Below are 12,247 nucleotides of genomic sequence, written 5' to 3'. Positions count from 1 at the left end.
AAAATATCACAACCTATTATACTTCTAATAAGCCTTCATGGTATATTAGAAAATGAGTCATGATCTACCTCAAAGCAAACGGACATTGGAATAGCCCAAGGACTTATGAGTTAACACAGGCTTCTGTTGCTTGGTTTGTCAAACTAAAATATCCTTGTCCAAGAATAGGAAAATGCAAGACTCCAGATAACATGCTTATGGGCTTTCTGATGTCAGCACAAGTTTGCAACCGTGAATGTATACAATGTAATGCAGTCCCTGGAAATACACCTAACAAATCTCTTGATCTCCCTGGTAGTACACTTCTCCACACCTGATGACAGCACCAATTCTGAACTTAGATTTCCCCAAAGAAAGTAAGGAAACTTGTTTTAACCTCTGTTCTACCTACTATGACCTAGCAAACTCTTGGGCCTCATCATTGATTACTAGAAGGAAAGCATATTGATTTCTACTGGGGATACATGTGTTTTCCATTTAGAGGTATTCTAGAAGCTGTATAAAGCCATGCCCAGTAACAACACAGATGACAATGTATTGGACTCTCTAAGCGACGTCTGTCCCTTTGTGGGCTCTGATATCTCACCTAATTCAGCCATCTGCACAGCAATTCCTGGAAAATATGGGACTTCACCATTCCTTTGGATCTGTCTTAGGGAACAGATACACTGAAAAGATCTTCAACAGGAAATGAAATCAGAGCTTTTTCTCCAGTACCTGATTAGGAGCGGGCCTTCATCCCTGTGAGTAAACCCCATCCTTGTGGTAGGTGAGATTCCTGCAGCTTTATGTTTCTGTTTAAAGTTCTATTCTCCTCCCTACAGTCCAGTGTATTCTGAAATCAACATTAATCATTAGAAAGAATTTGTTTTTGTCTCCACAGTTTACATAATTTTGTCAATGATTTCTCTAGGCAAAAGAAATGTCTATGTCATGGTGCAGCACTCATCTGAAAATGTCTTTTAATGTGACTTTCATATGTGATATGACAGATTTTTAGTTGTTGGATAAAAGCTTATTGTTTTTATAAAAATCAACATAAACCATGTAAGTTGGAGACTAAACAGGAGCATTCAAAATCTGAGTTTTAAAAAAATCTCTGTATGCAAAGACTTTAACAGAGGTGACAGTAATGTTTTTGGATTGTGATTGATGAAAACTGGTCATTTATCCAATATAATTCCAGCATCAGATTCATTAGAAATACAGTTAAAATGTGGACATTTGTGAATCAATGATATGCCTGGGTCTCTCAGTTTTCTTCACACATAGATATTACAGGTATATATCAATATTGTCCTTTATAAACAGAAAGCTATTGACTTTTTCAGAAATATTTTCTTTCTAAACAATGATGAGTACTATAAAAGTATATCAACACAGGTTGGATTATTTTAAGGGAACATTCTTTATAACATTCTATATAAAGATCTTAATTCAAGTTCTTATATAAAGTAAGAATATTAATTTTTCATTATCATTTGTTAAAATTATTTGATATATTTTTAGTTTATATGCACTGGTGTTCTGATGGTATGTATGAATGTGAAGGTGCCAGGTCCCTGGAACTGGAGTTACATACAGTTACAAGGGTCATGTAGATGCTGGCAATGGAGTGTGGGTCCTCTAGAAGAGGTGCCAGTGCTCTTCACCACTGACCCATGCCCCCATCTCTTAATTATATTTTGGAATATTTAATTATCTTATGAATATGATTGTTCTGCCTGCTTGTTCAATCAAAACTGCATAAATACAGTTCCTCAAATATGAGCAGACTAAGACCATCTCTTCAACAACAAATTACTATTTTTAGCACATTGTTTTGGAAGATAATGTTGAATTCCAATGGAGCAAAAATGCACTCATGTCTACAGATATACATGTATACACATGCAGAACCCATAATGTGTAGAAATATGTGTTTATGGTGTTGAACATGAGAGATAGAGTTCCATCGCATGCACAATTCCATCATGAGGGAAAGGAAGCAAAATAAGTGTAAATTAAATATTCTTGGTTTTTTTCAGAGAAAACTCTTGTAGTGACAAAGCAGGGCCACATTCTTGAGATAAAAGACTCCAAAACAATTGAAAATCTCAAATAATTGGGAAGACTCTTGAAGACAACAGTGTCCTACCTGATCCAATGAAGCTATCTCCATGTTGTTTCAAAATAAAACCCTGAATACTACAGAAGAAGTGGCTCTTCAGATACTTTTGCTTTGCCAGGCTGAGGTTGGGACTGTGGGCAACATTCTTGTGTTTCTTCATAATTTATCTCCAATTTTGACTGACACTCATCTGAGGCCCATTCATGTCATTCTATCAAACTTAGCTGTGGCCAATAACTTCAATCTCCTCTTCTTGACATTTCCAAACCATATTACAGTTTTGGCTCCAAGGAAGCCTCCAACTGACCTCACAGGTAAACTTTCATACTTCTTTCACATGGTGTCTCAAAGCACAAACATGTGTTCTACCTGTGCCCTGACCACCTACCAGTTTGTCACTCATGTTCCTGGTAATTGGGCTAGGGTCATGCTCAGAGAAATACCCCCAAGTTCATGAGATATTTTTGTTACAGTTGCTGGTTTTTCAGTGTCTTAAATAATGCGTACATTCCAATGAATGCTAGCAGTCCACAGAAAAGACACAATGGAACTGATTCTAAAGGTAAGTGGGTCTGCTCCCTCTCTGATGTCAGTGTTGGCATTAGCTTATTGCGGTTTGCCCAGGACATTTTATTTATCAGCATCATGATCTGGACCAGTTTTCTCTATGGTGATTCACCTGAAGAGACACCAACAGAGAATGCACTATATACACAACCACAATCAGAAGCTCAGAGTCTATGCTGAGACCAGAGCATCCCACACTACAGTCATGCTGGTGGTCACATTTGTGACTTTTTATCTTCTAGACTGTATTTGTACTTTCTTTCACATTTCTTTTGTGAACACTCATTTATGGGGGAGGTATGTCAAAGAAGTTCTGACTGTAAGCTTGCCCACCGTTTCTCCCTTGCTGTTGATCTTTAGGGATCCTAAGGGTCTTTGTTAAAGACCCTTCATGGTGGGGCTGCAAAGCCATGTGACTGGGGTAAGAAGTCTGGAGCAAGAGAGTGAGGTCAAGATGTGTCCAACCCATGAGAACCTAAGCCTGAGACTGGAAGGAGTAGGACTGTTCCCTCTTCTCCAGAGTTGGACCCTTGTATGTAGCCTGTACAACTTCCACGTCTGCCACACAATATAGTCATGGATCCTGGTGGCCAGGTATTGCCTTAAACTTCCTATCTCCTTATTAAGACAAGCCCAGCTATCAGTGCAAGTTCTTTTTCATGTGACTGATGGATTTCAAGCACCTCAGCCTCTGGCAATGATGTACACTCAACACAAAACACTCCCCACACACCAGGGTTTAACAGCCATTCTTCACCCCCAATAAAGAGAGCTAATTCAATATAAATTGTCTCCAGAGAAGGTTTTTTTATCCTGAAGTCACATTGGCTGAGATCCTGTTAAACCATCTACCAGGCTAAACTTCAGTGCTTCAGGTAAAGCAGGTGGGCTGTGGTACCATCATATCCCAAGGGCAGAGCAGACTTGGGGCAGAAACTGGCACACTATGAGGATCCAACAGGATCTCTGGTTCAAGCAGGACTGGATGAGTTCATGCCAACCTTTGACATCATCCCAAAGGCCCCAAGCCACCATAATCTGAGGTCCCTCAGGCTGATTTTTCTATTTTGTTTTGATTTATGCAATCAAGTCTGGTTCAGAGGCATGGAAAGGACAATGAAATCATCTGGCCATGTTACTCCCCAAACCTCTACCTGAACCCCAACAGTCCATGTGGGCATTGGCAAAAACCTTCTAACTTTTTCTCCGCAAAAGGGGGTAAAACAGTTACACGGCAGCCAAAAAATACTGCTAGGGTAGTTACCTGAACTCTTAAACCTGCAGTAAGGTGATATTTTGGGACACTATGGAATCCCCTGATAGCTGCAAAGCTTCTGAAATATTCTTCTCTTGATCAGGTATTTCTTTTCCTTTTCTATCATGGGAAATATCTCATCATAAAAAATCATGCAGATTATGAAATTAAACTCCTGTGTAATAAAAACTAACTTCAAATAAAACTCCCCTCTTTGGGGGATGGAATTAATGAAACAGCACCATTTATGGTCATGGGAAATTCTTACAACTGACTCACAGATCCAGGTCTTTTACCTGACTTGGCACAGTGACAGCTAAGAAGGGAAAACTCTATCCTTCCACTTTTTGCTTTTCATAGCTATTAGGGATGTTTTTGTACAATGTGTGATGATGTGTCTCTGTCCTTCTATGCCTGTCTAAGAAAACGTTAATATAAATTTGTTAAAATAAAAAGCCCATGACCTCTATCGAAGTTTTCTTCTAAGACACTCAGGAAGTCTTACTGCAAAATAGAGGAGAGGAAACTAGCCATGTGTCAGATTAGTATAAATGTGATAACTGAATTATGAGCTAGTTGGAACAAGCCGCACTTAAGGAAGGATTCTCTTCCCCTACTTGAATACAGGTTTTCCTGAGGTCATGGACAAAGAGCTAATGCAGAGCAGCCACAAGGGGACAGTACACCATCACTTTCTAACTGGCTGCAAGGCCAGCAGAATTCCTGACTTCCTTATTGGCAAAGTTTGGGGCCCCCATGCCCTCAAAACTTCCTTCTTATTTCCTGCTAAGGGACTATCAGGGAACAGGGACCACTCAACTACACAGTGCCTCCAAAAGGGCCAGCAGGGAGTGCTGGCTGCACAGCTCTTCAGCACCTCCCACAGGGCAGGCAGGAAGTTCTTACTTCACAGCTCCTCAGTGCTGTGTGCCAGGGACAAATTCAATCCTCAGGCCGACTCCATATATGAGCCACAGGAAGTAATTACTGCACATATGGATGCCCAGTTTTCTTCTCTGTCACAGAGGGGACTTCTGATTCACGGGAAATGTGTGGTTGTTATGAGCTGCCAAGTCACTTTTCTCAGAGTTGAGTACTAAGATTTGGGGGGCGGGGGGATGGAGTATGTTTTTAAAGAGTGTCAGTCATTCTACACTGTCCTCAAACTCCCTGTGGGGAGGATGATGCTGAGTGTCTGGTTCTCTTGCTTCTACCCTTCAATCCTAGGTTTCTTGCCATAGACACCACATTGATTTGATGTTGGCCTAGAACACAGGGACTCCTGCATGCTACTGATACTAAGCTATATCACTAATCCTGTTGTTGTGGTTGTCGTCGTCATCGTTCTTGTTGTCTTTAGGATTCACACTGCCACCCAAACTAGACTCTTTTTCTCTATATGTACAGGCTGGTCTTGACCATAAGACTAGTCTCTTACACAGGAGGCAGGCCTACTGAGCCTTCAGACATGAGATGATATGCATACACCTTCACCATAGCTCTGACATCTAGTCTTAATTAAAATCCGCAAACTCCCTAGAAATGACTAAATGTGAGTCAGGTGAGATTGCCCAAGGAGAGAGGGCACTAAATGTTGAAACAGCAGAATGAAGCCCCATCTTGCCACTTCCCTCTGCTGCATGTTTGGGCTCAGGCTTGTAGTCACTTGTGCCTTCACTTCTGTCCATCCTGAAGCATAGAGAAGTTAGATGAGGTTAGCCCCACAGCTGCTAGTCAGAACATACCTGCTTACCTGGGCAAGAACAAGAAATGTGCACACACTCAAAGGAATGGAAGCAATCTTCAGATGTGTCCAGCTGAGTGCAGGCTACAGGTAGAGACTTGCAGCTGAGATGAGACTGGACCCCAGCTGCACAGCAGGTTGCTGCTCATCAGAAGGGTCTCTAGATTCACCCTGGTCACAATAGCCATCATTCTCACACAGTGTGGAACTTGGTGGGGTATCTGACTTCCCGTTGATAAGGCGAATGGTGGCCTGGAAGGAAGAAGCGTAGCGAGGCAGGAGGTGAGGAACTCCAGGGTAGAAATGGTGGAGAGAGAGGGCACTGCTGCCCCTGGAGTCACCCCACAGCTGTGGTTTTCATAAGCTTTGCTCTGAATTAGGTCTGAGGACTCAAGTCATGTGAACTATCATGGCTTTGGCAGGGGAATAAGTGTGGGTGGGGTTTGTAAAAGGTTGGCAGTAGGCTGTTTTGTAGAGGACAGCCACAGAGACACTGCAGGCCTCATTCTCAACTTGGGAACCCATTTTAGGGAAGGTTGGACAGGCTGGCTAGGGAGGCTTCTCTAAGGAAAGATTATAAAGAATACCATGCTCACTGTGAGAAACAGAGCAAAGGACAGACACTTCCCGTTGATCCACTCTGATGTTTACTCAGGCTGGAGGAGAGGACACAGGGCTACTGTTCTGCAGACAACTCTGGGGCACTTTTGCACCTCATCCCACTCCACTGAGCATGGCCCTGTGAAAAGCCAGACCTGCCTGCCTGGGATTTTACCTGGACAGGTCTGGGCTGCTGTGCACATGTCTTCCTGCGCAGAATGGGCCTGTGACCACACTGGCTCCTGGACATCTGGCCTGGCCTCCCTAAGACGCTATCTGATTCCCAGCCAGACTGACCCCCACCCATGACTCACAAGCCATGGAGCTGGGGCTGGTCCTCTTCTGGACTTAAAAGCAGAATGAAACAGGAGGGAGTGTCTTAATGACTTGAAAACACACAGATCATACTGGGCTGCTGCCTGGCCACAGCACCCATCTGGCTTGCCAGTGACTCTCTGTTTCCTTTGGCTATGCCCTCACCCTCCCCTCTCCCTGCTCTCAGCATCTCTGTTCTCCACTTCAGGCTCAGAAACCATGAGGTGGTCTTTCAGGGGTTTCTATTGAATTGTTCTGAAGTGACAGAATATTAAGTTCCTAAATGTGCCACAAGGGGGCGCACTCTTCATTTCTCACAAAGGACAAGACAGAGTAAGGAATAAATGAAAGAGGACTTGTACCCACCTGATCCTGGGAAGGACTCCAGGATCCAGCTTCTTTCCTTGGAGCAGGGTTCTTGTGGGAGAATGGCAGCAGCAGCAGAGATTTTGGAGGCCGTTCATGATTGTCTTCCTCCTGCCCTTGCAGTGGTATTGCCAGGTTTGAGGGGAAGCTCAGCTTGCACCCTGAGGCTGGCCATCAGAAATGGGCTTTTCCTGAATGACCACAGCTTTCCAATGGACAGCTTCTTCCTGATTGATGGCCACTTCCTGGGTGAGGTTATTTTCCTCCATAAGTGTCTCTTTCTGAAAGGTATCCCCAGAGGAGGAGCCTGTGAGTGTTACATTCTTGGGAGACTGCAGGGATCCAGAGAGCTGCTCTTGGGGATTGCAGGAGGACATATTCCTGTCAGGCTTGTATGTGATGACTCTCATGGTCGTGACAGTTCTGGGGCTTGGGGTACCTGGGAAAATCTGCATGGAAGTGGTAAACATACCACACTCTTCCTGATCATGGGGTGCCTCATGATTTGGTGAATGGTGGGCCTCCTGCTCTCATGGAAAGCCTTGAGTCAGATACTCAGTCCAAACATAAGAAGCCAATTACAATAATAATAATAACAACAATAATAAAATCTGGTTTGGTGGCACACACTTGTGCCAGGGAGACAGAGACTCCATGTCCTCCCTAGCCAGCCATCTGAGCCTACCTATCCAATTCAAAGCCAATCAAAAATCCTGTTTTACAAAAAACAGTGGATGGCACCTGAAGAATGACATCCAAGGTTGTCCTCTGGTCTCCACACGCAAGCTTACATGTGCAGGGCCACAGGACCAAACTATCCTGTAAAAGGATTTTCATCCGCTGCAGTAAGAGAGCTCAATGGGTAAAGGTTCTTGCAGCCAAGTCTGATATAACCTGTCCAATACCTGGGACCTCTATTGATGAGGTTTGGTCTGTTGTTATGTATTGTCCCAGAGACAAGAAAGTGCACAGGTAGATCCAAGTGAGGCTATGTGACCTTGCCTCCAAATTATTTCTGATTGGTGAATAGAGATGACAATAGCTGGGCAGAAGAAACCCATGCAGGCAGGGTTTACCATTCCAGGACTTCCAGCATCAGAGAAGAACCACAAGAGGGAAGACACCATGGGTTAGGCGAGTCATAAAATAATGACCATGTGGGTTGGCTACCTGTAAATAAGAGCCGTCCAAATGAAACATGGCACATTCTATCGTGGGATTAGTAGTGGGAAATAGACAACAGCGAGAGGTGCACAATCTGCCCAGCTCTTGTGCTGATTAAGGCCAATTGTACATAGAAAGGTTGTGTGCAATGTTTGTCTGAGAACTAAGTGGTCAAAGGCAGGGTAAAAACCTGAGTTGGGATTAAATAATTTCTACGCCATCCACATATACAACTCCTGCCCACGCCCACATACACAAATAATAAATGTAATTTTAAAGGGGGTTAAAGCACTTGTTAGTAAACATGAGGATCCACGTTCAATCACCAGAACCCATGTGGTAGGACAATAAACTGCCCAGTCACTATCCTCTGGCCTCTATAAATGCACACTAACACACACATATGAACACAGAATAAATTAATGTAATTATTAATTAATTAACTAATTAAAGGTTTTTCACATCATCTCTTGTTGGCCCAGACTCACTTCCGTCTTTGGTTTACATAGCTCGCTTCCCCACATCTACCTCTCCTTATCTCATGCCTATCATGCTTACATGTGTTTCTCCTCCCTAATCTCCACGTTTAAATCTATATTAAACTCTTTATAAACTATTGTTCTGGGGACTAGACAGATGGTCCCCAGGTTAAAAGAACTTATTGTGCAATCATGAGGCCTGGAGTCCAAATTCCAGCATCCTCTAAACACCCATGAGTATAGCTTCCAGGAAACAGATATTGTCTTAGGCAGAAATAATGAAAAACTGCCAGTGATTTGGAGGAAAAAACACCTACAAATGTATGGCAAAAATGCAAAAACTCTGTTCTTTTAAAATATAGCCCACAAAAGAGTTAGGACCTGGGTTATGAATGAAAAGGAAGTAAGTGAAAATCCCGGTTCCTTTCCTACCATGTAACCCAACCAAGTACCATTATTATCTCTACAAATCTGTTTCTTGCTGAGTGTGCCAATTTATATGCTGCTTCTCAATATCAAAAGGGAAACCACTTAGCAAAGACTCCTGGAACATAGTCCATACAGAGTAATTTATTAATTATTAAATTTTGGGACAAATGTTAAAAAGACAAGCAGTGTTTCATGTTTATTTTTAACTGTCAGACACAAGGCTTAATATCCTGACTTAAAGTTGAGACTGAGATATAAAAGGAATTACAAAAAGCCATTTTGCCAAGGACAAATGCTAAGTAAAAATAACTAGTACTATGGAAATATAATTTACATAGGCACAATCATAAGTTTATTAGAATAATTTGATGCATCACCTCAAAGTTTTTATTATTACAAAGATATGGTTTCATTTTCACAAACAATAAAGGGAAAACAACACATTAAAAAAAGAGAGCAAAGGTAGGAATGAAGAATATTACTAGGTTGCTTTACTTTCCAACTTAAGAACCAAAATTCAACACAGGAAAAACTCCTCGTACAAAAATGGTAGAAAACATCACACTAAAGATAATAAAACACCTCTCGTTCCTGAACACTTCAAAAAACAGACTTCCCTGAGATCTTCGAGTTTTCCTGTCTGGAAACAAGAAGCCCCAGTAAGTTATTTCATCACCACAATCCTATTTCCAACATCAAAGCAAAACCTAGGAAAGCCACTCTGGTGGCTTTCTCATTCTCAGAAATTTATTTTTATTTTATTCTAGACATACAGAGAAACTACTTTAAAAGTTAAATAAATTCTGATTAGGTGCACAGAAGGCTGTAGCAGCACAGCACAGCTCCTAGGTGCAGGTGGGGCCCTGGGGGGCTGTGTCCCAAACAATCTTATACTCAGGTGGTCTCTGCATACATGTCTGTACATGTCTGCTCAGTCCAGAGCCTAACTTCTAAACTGACTCTTAGTACATTTAATTTTGATGCTATGTCTAATATTGACCCATAGAATGAAATACCATGAAAAGTAAAAGGCATTGGAAGACAATTTCTAGACAGGGTTGGCTGCAAACTTAATAAAAGAGTATCTAGTTGTTTTATGAATAGCAAATATTTTCACAAGTGCCAAAGGGGTTAAAGTGCTTAAGATACAAAAACATACATCATAATGTTAAAACAAGAATATATTATCAAGTTATTATAGCCACTTTTTTTAAGGAGAGGAAAATCTCCTTTCATCAATTTTCAATAGCAAGTGGAACTCAAACATTTCCTCTAATATTTGGCTTCTGATCATCTGCTCAGATTTAGAAATGAAGGAGATTTAAGTATAAAAGGTTGTTAAATATTATAAAACCCAGTGGCTGAAAAGAGGCAAAGAACAGACAGTGATGGAAAGCAAGACAAAAGAAGATCGCCGGCTCCTTGCTACTTTCAAAGAAAAAGTGCCTACCAAGGCCAAAATCTCGATGCAGACTTTTTAAACAATCAGCCAACTTAGACTCACCCACAAGACTGCGCAACAAAGGAACTTAGACACTATTAAATATACACATCTGCGGGTTTTTCTCATTTTGACAGATGTTCAGGAAGTATTTACTTAGTGTTCAACATGCCACTAGTACTGTGTACTTCCTTCAGCTACACATTTCTTGCTTTCTAGAACTCAAGTTTTTATCTTTTTATAATACCATGTAGAGGGGTTAGAGAGATGGCTCAGTGGTTAAGAGCACCAACTGCTCTTTCAGAGGTCCTGAGTTCAAATCCCAGCAACCACGCGGTGGCTCACTACCATCTGCAATGTTATCAAATGTCCCTTTTTGGTGTGTCTGAAGACAGCTACAGTGTACTCGTATACATAAAATAAATAAATCTTTTTTAAAAAATAATACCATATAAAAAATCCAGAAAGATAAAGCAACGTTGTACAAAGGTGTGCTTAAGAAACTAACTACAAACAATGAAGCAAGGCCTAAACAAGTTCAGGAAGTTACCCCATGATATACTGACAAAAATCACTAACTCTCAAAATTTTCTGAAAACAGATAACAGCTAATAAAAGCCTTAGAAAACTTGAAAAACTGATAGATAGATAGATAGATAGATAGATAGATAGATAGATAGATAGATAGATAGATAGATAGATAGATAAAGTATAAATGTGTGCCTACAATTATGTTTCCCAATATACTGTGTAAGCAGATGATTACAATCAAGAAAGACTAATTCCAGAAAAGAAATCCAGATGCCCAGACTCTGTTTTGCCTCATCTGGGTCTTTTATAAAATAATCCCAGTGTTTTATATCTGACAAAACAGGGAACCAAAGTAACTTGGATAAAACCAAACTCTAGATCCTTTCTACTGTGCTATATATCGGTCTTCTAGTAAATGCTTCTCTAAAAGAATGATTTTTTTTTAAAGATTTGTGGTTTTAACAATTTATTCCACAAGGAAACCAATGAGAAAGAATTTCCAATTTCTTTCAAATTGTAATGCAAGGAATAAAAACTACATAAAGGTCTTATGAATGTAAAGAGACTAGTTTTCTAAGACAGCTATGAAAATATTTCTTCTAAAAAACAAGTTCACTCAAATGAGGCATTTAGATTCTGGTTCCAAAAGAGGTTGTGTCCTTTCTTAAACCAGGGTTTCCCTACTCTGTAGCCTTCCCTTGAAAATACTGTTCTCCTGGTGCTATCTCCCAAAGACTGGGATTAGGTACCACCGTGTCTACCTTTAAATTCTTAAAAATACTGAAGAACACAAACTTCAGTGTCTTCACTGTGACATAAGCCAAATGGCTAATAACTTCTCTAGTTAATATGAAAACAATTCACACCATGCTTTTCAATCCCAATCTAAATTTATACACAGTAGATTGGGTTTCAGGAAAACACCATCATCCAATTCCAGAAAACATAACTATGCACTGGTCATCTGCTCAGATTTAGATTTTGTTGTGATTCAAGTTGTCACTTGTAGAAGTTTGGACCTAGGTCTTCTTCCCAGCCCCATGCTCCCAGAAATAAAACTCAGACTCAAAATATGTATACTTACAAATATCTTGGCCTTATAGCTAGTCTTCTCTGACTAGGCCACAGTGCATTATAACCCACTTACTCAAATCTACTTTCTGACACATGACTACTTACCTGGGCTCAGGTACCATGTGTCAGTCTCGTCACATTTTCCCAGGAAAATATCTCATCCCTGGCTCTA

General features: G+C 40.9%; 1 protein-coding gene and 1 pseudogene across 3 annotated transcripts in view; one reads left to right on the top strand and one right to left on the bottom strand.

Moving 5' to 3' along the window:
- Positions 1–2,159: 2,159 nt before the first annotated feature.
- On the top strand, positions 2,160–3,059 carry LOC127671606 (vomeronasal type-1 receptor 1-like; annotated as a pseudogene).
- A 2,428-nt stretch (positions 3,060–5,487) lies between these two features.
- The window catches only part of LOC127671895 (uncharacterized), a 172,976-nt gene continuing 166,216 nt past the window's right edge, over positions 5,488–12,247 (bottom strand). For all 3 annotated transcript variants that reach the window (XM_052166987.1, XM_052166985.1, XM_052166986.1), the window contains 2 exons: positions 6,958–7,396; positions 5,488–5,928 (listed from right to left, as the gene is read on the bottom strand). In XM_052166987.1, the coding sequence (XP_052022947.1) occupies positions 7,107–7,396 (290 nt within the window). In that variant the 3' untranslated portion in view covers positions 5,488–5,928; positions 6,958–7,106. The remainder of the gene's footprint in view (positions 5,929–6,957; positions 7,397–12,247) is intronic.

This window comes from Apodemus sylvaticus, chromosome 21 (genome assembly GCF_947179515.1).
Source record: "Apodemus sylvaticus chromosome 21, mApoSyl1.1, whole genome shotgun sequence".
In the NCBI taxonomy this organism is placed as follows: domain Eukaryota; kingdom Metazoa; phylum Chordata; class Mammalia; order Rodentia; family Muridae; genus Apodemus; species Apodemus sylvaticus.
Note: the sequence above shows the minus strand (reverse complement) of the source record. Positions and strands in the feature narration are given on the sequence as shown.